Raw genomic sequence first — 9,265 nt, forward strand, 5'->3', positions numbered from 1 at the left:
ATAGCCAGGATAGCGTTATCCACCTTTCAAACAACTTGGGCCAGACTGAAGGTCACTTATGACCTTAACTTTATAAACAGCGCTGCCTTCTGAGCCACCATGAATCTGGAACTCCGGTATTGAACAGCTGTTAATAAAAGTACTAGCCTGAGTATCAAGCTTTTCTACCTTCTCCCCTTGCCTTCGAAGGCCCGATACTCAGGTTACATTAATGGAGTTAATCTTGTTCAGGTCGCCCCAGTTGTAACCTACTAGTAGTTAACTTTTTAATTACCTGGAGGCTCTTCTGCCTATTTCGATAGGGCTGATTTTCGATTACCATATGATCGTCGTATTGGACTACTGTGTGTAACACGACTCTCGTGTGTTCTCCAAAAACAAATCACAATCGCAACGCGGATTGACGGACGGACTGTGAGTGAGTGAGAACTTTATTAAAGTGTCAAAAACCTTATAACCTGGGAATAAAAACACCATACTAATTAGGTTGAGACTACCTGCCTCACTGAACTGACTCTCTGGCATGCATGCATGCAGGCAGGCAGGCAGGCAGGGAGACAGACAGACAGACAGATAGACAGAAAGACAGACGGAACGACAGACAGACAGAAAGATAGACAGAAAGGCAGACAAAAAGACACAGACAGAACGACAGACGAACAGAAAGATAGAGAGACAGAGAGACAGAACAAAAGAAAGACAGACAGAGGAAAAGACTGACAGACAGACAGATTGACTGATGGATTGATTAGATTGATTAATAACAGTTCGATATTTCAAGTCCATATTTCGTACTTTTGTTAACTGACCTAACATTTAACAATTTATTCCAGTTTCCAAACTCAACGGTTTCATACCAGCACTTCCTCTAATCTCACTTGTCGTGATTCTACCATCCGATACAACAACCGTGACTTCCACAAGGTAAGGTAAGTAAAGATTGATCACGGAACTAAGAGAGCACGCTGAGTCTGCATGCATTCTTATCACCTCCAGATTCACATACACTTCCATCATTTTAGAATTACAGCATTTGAAAAATGACGTTTACAATAAACTAGCTAGACGAGCTGCTTCTTTCGACATGTCTTCCTCACTTCTAAATCCCTTGTGCCTGTTGGAACTTTCTTGCTCAATCTGCTGTTTGTCGTGTTCATCGAGCGCTTTGTAGACATCATCGTTGTGTTCAAAATCACCTTTCTTTCTTGGCAATACATGAACGTGCACATGTTCAACTGTCTGTCCTGCTTCAGGTCCGTCTTGGATCGCTATCGAAAGAGAAGTAGCGCCGTATTCCTTCTCAATAATTCGCGCGATCTTTTGCGTGCTCGTAAACAGGTCCGCAACTTCTTCCTCTGTTAAGTCACAAAATCTCTTAACAACGCGAATGGGAGACACAAGGACATGTCCTGGGAGGACTGGTTTTCTATTTACAAATGCTATGGACAATCTGGAGCGGAAAAACACCACAGAAGGCTGAAGAAGAATTCGTCCAAAACTGAAAGTCTTAGCCGCCATATTGAAAATGATGACGTAGCTACTATGGTGAACTTCCGCTGTCTGATATGCGGGCGTTGATAAACACATGGAACAAAATGGCGGCCACCACAACACAGGATGTGCCAAACAAACCAAAAAATATTCCTCGTGGAAAACCGAAATCCGGAAGGGTTTGGAAAAGCGAGAAGAAAAGGTTAGTTTTTCTTGAAGGGAGATGTCCTTTTAAGGTGAACAATAATTTTTGGAAACCAAAAATAACAGTAACATGTTGATTTTTGTAAGTATGAAAACTTTAAATTACGTAGCTGTGGGTAGCGAAGTACACACGTGTAACGTCATCGAAGAAAATAGTTTTATTCCCATAAAAGGTGTAAAATTGTATTTCGATACATGGCCGGTTTTGACTTTATATAAAATCCTCTAGTGTTAAGTTGCTGTAAAAGGCAAAGGTTCATGTAACAGGCTACTAGAGGAAAAGGATAAAAATGGAAGCTAACAAAAGTGAAACAAATTCGCAGCAGTCACAATCAAACACAGTCCACAAAAAAGAGTTTGATCTCTGGTTTTGGCTCTGGAAATCATTGTAATATATATATTTTCTTTAGCCAAGAGCTCCTGGGCCAGGTTGTCCAAAGCCCGATTAAGCTAACCCAGGATAAGCGAGAATTTTGATTTGACATTTGTAACTTTGTGGTGAGGTCCTCTGTTTATAGTGTTTGGCCTTCTGTTTTGAGTTTGAATAAATTCAAACTACACAAAGCAAAAGCAGTGAAAAACATTTGTACAGAAGAAAAAATTATACTTCAATTAACTTTTAATCCTGGGTTAGTGTTAACTAGCTCCTGCAAACAACCCAGCTCTGATTAAAACAAGTTAACCTGACGTGAGTTCGTAATCCAATTGTGACCATAACATGGATGTCCAATATCAAAGAAGTACACTATAAACCAAGGATGTATATCTCTGTCAACCTACTAACTGGAGTGTGGCTGCCATCTTGGGCGACTCCACCACCACTGCCACAGCCGTTGTCATTGTTTTCATGTATACGTGCCCATAAGCAATACTGCTGGCCATGATAGCCATGAGAAAATTAATTCATGGGTTTCCTTTTCTTTCCTATATGAGTATAGAGCTCCACTAATATCAAGCTTGCATAAAATATTCTGGTCAGCAGATTGTTGTTGTTATCCTTGATTAGTTTCTGAAATATAACTTTCTATAATGTATAATTTTAGATAATGTGCCAAGGTGCTATTTATATATATACCAACATTTATTAACAACACACACATATGCAATTAGTTTAAAATATGTGGATTAAAAAAAACTTTCAATGATATTGTCAAGGGCTGGGTATGTCTGTGGACAAATTTAAGGATCTAGTAGAAGTTACCATATATGGTCATGCCATGTCTCCTCCCTCATTTCAGTTGCCTTCATTACCAGACTCAATCAAATGCAGTCCACTGTAAAATTTTGACTGGGATGGATTACTGAACTAAGACCAATAAATCTATTGCACCCCACATTTCTCTTTCAACATGTCCTTCAGTCCACAGACTTAACAACATACTGTAAATAACTGAATAAGTCCCCCTCCTGATCCAAATGAGCCTCCCTCTCAGATAAGCCCTGATCTGCAGGGTCAATATTTTTTGAGTAAGCTCCACAGCCCAAATATTGTCTTCATCAAGCACTGCATGATAGGTAATTTACACTTAATATGCACAATCTTTATCAATCAATACTATATCAACAAAATAATGTGTCAAAGATATACTGCCCAGGTGATTGTTTCATCTGAACAACATCTTTGCTTTTCCCATCTCCAACTTAAAACAGCATGTGAGATGACTTTGGTGGTCTCTTATTTATGGTAACTCTGCTTTTAGGATATCAGTACAGATAAAAATATGATACATATTAGCTGTCTCATTTATTTTACTCCATGTACAACGTTCCATTCTTGTGTGCTGGTACCCAGGAACTGATAATGAAGACCGAACAATTCACTAAAAACAGCTAACCCATGACTCCTAAACAAAGAAAATACAATGGTTATTCCCTTGCTTTCTAATACTGGTGGACACAGCCATCTGCAGGCCTAGGTCAATTTTGGAATAAGCCTCTTGGAGGCTTATTCAGCCATTTACAGCCATTTCATCAGGTTATCCACACATTTTCTTTATATTGCAAGCTTCTGTGAACCTGTTTTAAATATCTTCTCTAAAGAAATCATTTCTAACTGACAATACCAAATGTTGAAGGTAGATTTTGAAGTTTGTTTGAAACAGTTCAAAGTACTGGTGAAATAAAACTGAAGATGTAATTTTACATGTGCTGTGCAATTTGTTGAAACTTTGAAATATGTTTTCTCAAGTTCCCATGGGAAATTGTTTTTGTGTTATTTCAGGCAACTAGTTATATATCTTTAGGTTTTTAGGAAATGCAAAAAGGACTGTACATTCAGGGCTGTCATTACACCTGTAGCCTTGATCTTCACACCCGTAACAAACTTGTTATTTTTGAGTACCTCATGGAAGACTTGTATTAACTACAAACAAGTTCACCTGTAGCATGCATGCAAGCTCAGCAATAACAGGTGCTATCGGTTACAGCCCTTATTGACAGCCCTGTTAACATAATATACTTAAAATTATTCTGGTACAAGATTTTTGTCCACTAAAAACTGAAATTACTTTATTTAATATCAGATTTCTTCTTAATTTCTTTATTATAGACTTTACGTTTATCTTGTATTCTTGTGAGTTACACCAGACTAACAAGTTGACTGTAATTGTTTTGATAAATACATGCAACTCTAACCAATTTATAACAACAAAATTCTGAGCATGTTCATGGCAAACTGTATAATTTACACTCTTTTGTATTTATTGCAATACTTGATGCTGTCGACAGTGATTACTGTTCATCCTAGCTAATTTCACCAGCTGAGGGAGAGCTTACCACCCTTATAAAATTTCAAAGGCCTGGAAAAGCCAGCCTGGCTTGTTACAAGTCACCTTTAAGTTTTTCTTAGCTACTTCCCTGTGGGGGCACAATGGCCTCATGGTTAGTGCACTCATCTCTGGATAGAGTGGTCTGGGTTCAGGCCCTGCAAGGGGATTTTGTGTTGTGTTCTTGGGCAAGACACTTTACTCTCACAGTGCCTCTCTCCACCCAGGTGTATAAATGGGTACCGGCGAACTTAATGCTGGGGGTAACTCTGCGATGGACTAACATCCCATCAAGGGGGAGCTGAAGTGCTCCTAGTCGCTTCATACTACAGAAACCAGGATAAGCTTCGGCCTGATGGGCAGGTGACTTGTATGCAGACTTTATCTTCTCTGTGCCAAGGCCAAACATCATGCAATAATTGAAGAATTGTATGGCTTAACTTAATATTTACTATCTTTTGTCTTTTTTACTTACTAACATTTCTTTTATCATAGAAAGTCAGCAGTTATTGGTGTACAACCACTACATACATCCTGGAACAGGAAACAGAAGACCAGAATGGAACAGAAATTAATGAAAGTTTATGAAAAAGAGCTCAAAGATGAAGCAAAGAAACAGAAAGAGGTGAGTCACTCCCACAGTGCCTCTCTCCACCCAGGTGTACTAATGCATACCAACAAATTTAATGCTGGGGGCTAACCAAGTGATGGACTAGCATCCAATCCAGGGGGGAGTAGAAATATTCCTTGCGGTTTTATGCCACAGAGACTGGTGATAAACACTAACCTGATGGGCCACTTGGCTTATATGTAGATTTTACCTATATCAGGGACCCAAGTGGCATATTTTTCCATATCCTCACTAATGAGGATTTGACAGCTGTGTGTGCAAACAATCAGTTTGTCTAAATAATAAAAAGAAAATTACATGGTGGCTTGAAGATATGAATTTTATTTTCTCATCTTGGAAACAATATTTTACTCCCTTGCTGGCTCGTTCGTTAAATATTGTTTTTACTACTTAAAAATAGAATTCATATCCAGGTGCTGCCATGTTATTTCCACTATATCTTATATACAAAGAGGTCAGTATTGAAAGGATATCATTATCACTATGTTGGGCATTGTGGCGCATTTTGCGGGCTAAAATGGAGAATTTGGCAGGCTAAAATGTATTTTAGCTACTGAAATAAACCAATGAAAAGTGAGAATCAAACAATCATATGATGTAGGCAGCCAATCAAAATAAAAAAGTCATTGCAATGTTCACGGGCTCTGTTCGCTCTGCTTTCGTTGGTGAAAGAAATTACGGTGCCATTCTCAATGAACAAAGCTTGACATCCTACGTAATGGATTGCTCAGCCTTACAGAAACGTGCTGGTTTGGACATTCTTAGTTGCCTGTTTCTTTAAAGAGAAGCTTCTAATGTCAATACCATCTATATTAGCTCCATGGCCGGTGGCGAAGTGTATGTAAGTTTTGCGACTTCAAGCCAAATACACTCAGTTCAACCAATTGAGCTTATGCCAAACTGTCAGTTTAGCAATTGTACAATTAATTTCGACACTTACAAATAAACTTTATCGAACTTTCCTTTCATGTCTTTTACAAATTTTGAAAACTCAAATGGCTAGATTTTGTAATTTCTAGCCAGCTTCGCTTGATATATTGTGTATTTTCATTGAGGGAAAATAAAAGCCATCAAACTTGTAAATGCTCGTGTGATTGTTCAGACTGTTTTGTTGTCTTTTTTTCAGTTTTGAGTTTCCCAATGCTCTCCAAAGTGATAACAATAGTAATAGAGTTTATGTTCTTGAGCATAAATATGTTTTGGTCCATCTCAGAGCTTGTTTTAGCCCTCACCTAGCAGCTCGGGCTAAAATGAGTCTGAGTCGGGCCCAAAACATATTTATTTCTCCAAACATAAACTCTACTGTTTTATTAGCCCAACTTTATTGTTTTTATTAGGTCTTACCACACCAATAGCACATTCAGGGGTTTCATTAAGGGCTAGGTACTGGGCAAATTGACAAGCTGTGAGGATGATTTTGCCCGCCTGGTTTGACCATCTAGAGAAAAGTTCATCTTATAAACTAGTTCAGTTCAAAACATTTTGCCCACCAGTTGCCTGCCTGCTGAGAATGCAATGAAACTGTCCCTGACATTACAAGATATAACAGAAGAAACAGAATTCTATATTGTCAGTCTAATACACGAGTCATGTGATTTTACAAGTATTGGACTGACTAAAGTTTCATCAGCTCTTTTTCAAAGTTGAATCAATATTGAATCTCTTCTTAATCAATCTTGCCCACGGCCATAGTGGAAGAATTGTTTTATAGTATTTTCAGTATGAACCTTGCTGTTTTTATTCCAGTCTGCTAAGACCAAGTGGTGAATATTTTCCAGTACAGACCTAATGAATAGTTCATGAGATGAATGTATCAATACAAATAATTATTGTGTCACTGTTCTATTCTCTTATGTTGGTTGTAAACTATTTTTAATTTTTCAGGAAGAACGAAAAAGAATAGAGGAAAGAAGAAAAAGAAGAGAGGAAAATGAAAAGAAATCTCAAGTTGTTCAAGTGGTATGTCAGGAGTAATAATAATAATCAACTTTATTTATTGAGGGTAGCACACAACAGTATGTAATCACTGAAAACCCCGTGGCCCTGGAGTGTATTTCATTTTTTTCCTCTGTCTGTAGGTTTCATCTGTTTGTGCTCTCCAGCTTCTTTCCAGTTTTCATATTGCAATTCTTGCTTTCTCTGTTATTGAACTAGAAAGATTATAGACCCTGGCTATAGGGGGGAGGGGTGTGAACTCTTATTAATGTTTAATTTTTGCTAAAAATTGGGAGACTCAAAAAAATTTTCTGGGAAACTAGAAAATTATATTATTTCAAGGAAAAAGAATTGAGGTCATAATTAGACAGAAAGGAAGTGAAAAATGGCCAGAGTGCTTATGGAATGACTTTCTTCACTATATGGTGCTACTCAAACAATGTTTTCCTATTTGAAGGGATTTAGTAATGGTAAGAGAACCAAGTGGAGTACAATTCAGGGAGTAATCAGGCACGTAATTTCAAAATTGGACGAGTGTACAGCACAAAGCCAATGTGAAATAGCGAGTGTGATGACTCTATGAACTGTATGACACAAGTTCCAATTACTAATTAATAGTATCAATCACAAATTTCAAGATTATTAAGAGCTTCTTTTGAGTGAAAAGTCAGTAGAGTTTTCTATAAGTTGTAAAAATGTAGGAGACACTAAGAAGGAAGCCATTAAAGCTCATGGAGTAGGTTACCGTATCCAATATTACAGGTATCCAGTTACAAAAAGTTAAAATATGGATACGTGTAATTGGACACCCACTTGATTGTGCACCTATTACGAGACCAGTAGGTGCACAGAGAACCAATCACGATCAAAACCTTTGTTATAAATACAAGTTATTAAAGAAGGAACTGCAGGCAGTTTAGCTGGTATAAAACTGAACCATATGCTAACATTCATTTTCAAAGCATGCCTAATATCCACATTTTATTTTTGCTTTGCAGATAAAAAACACAGCTAAGATTAAAAGGATGAAGAAGAAACAGCTTCGGAAGATTCAAACGCAATAACTTAATTAATAGTTATATTAACAGTCTCTTTGTATTCTAGTCAATGTCCTAGCCTGTGAACAGGCTCTGTAGTCGAGGATGGGGTGAAAAGAAAGAGGGAAGAAAAAGGATGGAAGAGAGAGAGGAGGGGAGAGGCCACAACCCCCATCCGATTCCCCCCTCAGCCACTTCACTCTCAGCCAGGTCCTTCTCAGTCCTTCCTGTCACAGTCAGACCCTTCCAGCTGGAGCCTGTTCACAGGTATCAATGTCCCTGAGTTGAAATCTAGGAGACAAGAGATGAGGAGTTGCAAAAGAAGCAATGATAAGACTCCTAAATGTGAACCCTGAAATGCCTCAACTTTTTCAAAACCCTTATCTTATGTATGACAAGGACATGAAGCAATAAAATACTTATTAGAACACAACCGGAGACAATGGATGTGGAGTTGCAAAAGAAGCAATGATAAGACTCCTACATGTGAACCTTGAAAGGCCTGTACTTTTTCAAAACCCTTATCTTATTGAGTATGACAGGGACATGAAGCAATATAATACTTATTAGAACACAACTGGAGATGAGATGAGGAGTTGCAAAAGAAGCAATGACAAGACTCCTAACTCTGAACCTTGAAATGCCTCTACTTTTTCAAAACCCTTATCTAATTAAGTATGACAAGGACATGAAGCAATAAAATACTTATTAGAACACACCAAAGACCAATGCACTGCTTTAATCCTGTAATTAGCTGCCCAATAAATATGGTGTCCAATACCGGTATGTCTAGACTGATTTGATAATCTCAACTAATCTCAATTTTTATTTTATATTTTTGTTCCTCTGGTACAAATATTAAATATTTGTTGTTTAAGAGCGGTTTTCAATTGAGTGTCATAAAACCAAAACCAAACCAATTACTTACCAATAAGACTACTCAGCCAATCTCAAACCGTAGTAAAACCAAAACTAAAACCAAAGTAATTGTTTAATTACTTTCGACACTCGATTGAAAACCGCTCTAACGTCAAACATTTGTCTTACAGACATTTTCTTTTCTCAATGATTAATTTTATATATGAAGCACTCCAATTGAATCAATGAAAATATTTCAGATTAAAACCTAGGGATCAAATATAAAAGTGACAAAATTAATAGCCAAATTAAAAAAAACGTTAAGTCAGAAAAAAATCAAAAAC

General features: G+C 37.5%; 2 protein-coding genes across 2 annotated transcripts; one reads left to right on the forward strand and one right to left on the reverse strand.

Moving 5' to 3' along the window:
• Nucleotides 1–5: 5 nt before the first annotated feature.
• Nucleotides 6–1,587, reverse strand: LOC145464470 (bis(5'-adenosyl)-triphosphatase-like). Its single transcript, XM_081448383.1, has one exon. The coding sequence runs from the start codon at nucleotides 1,585–1,587 to the stop codon at nucleotides 1,048–1,050; it is 540 nt and encodes a 179-aa protein (XP_081304509.1). The 3' UTR covers nucleotides 6–1,047.
• LOC145464474 (coiled-coil domain-containing protein 86-like) lies at nucleotides 1,566–9,219 on the forward strand. The gene is made up of 4 exons (XM_081448386.1): nucleotides 1,566–1,693; nucleotides 4,956–5,085; nucleotides 6,976–7,050; nucleotides 8,025–9,219. Exons 1-4 carry the CDS (start codon nucleotides 1,566–1,568, stop codon nucleotides 8,088–8,090), a joined length of 399 nt encoding a protein of 132 aa, XP_081304512.1. The 3' UTR covers nucleotides 8,091–9,219.
• Nucleotides 9,220–9,265: the final 46 nt, after the last annotated feature.

Source organism: Orbicella franksi, chromosome 12 (assembly GCF_964199315.1).
Source record: "Orbicella franksi chromosome 12, jaOrbFran1.1, whole genome shotgun sequence".
Taxonomy (NCBI): domain Eukaryota; kingdom Metazoa; phylum Cnidaria; class Anthozoa; order Scleractinia; family Merulinidae; genus Orbicella; species Orbicella franksi.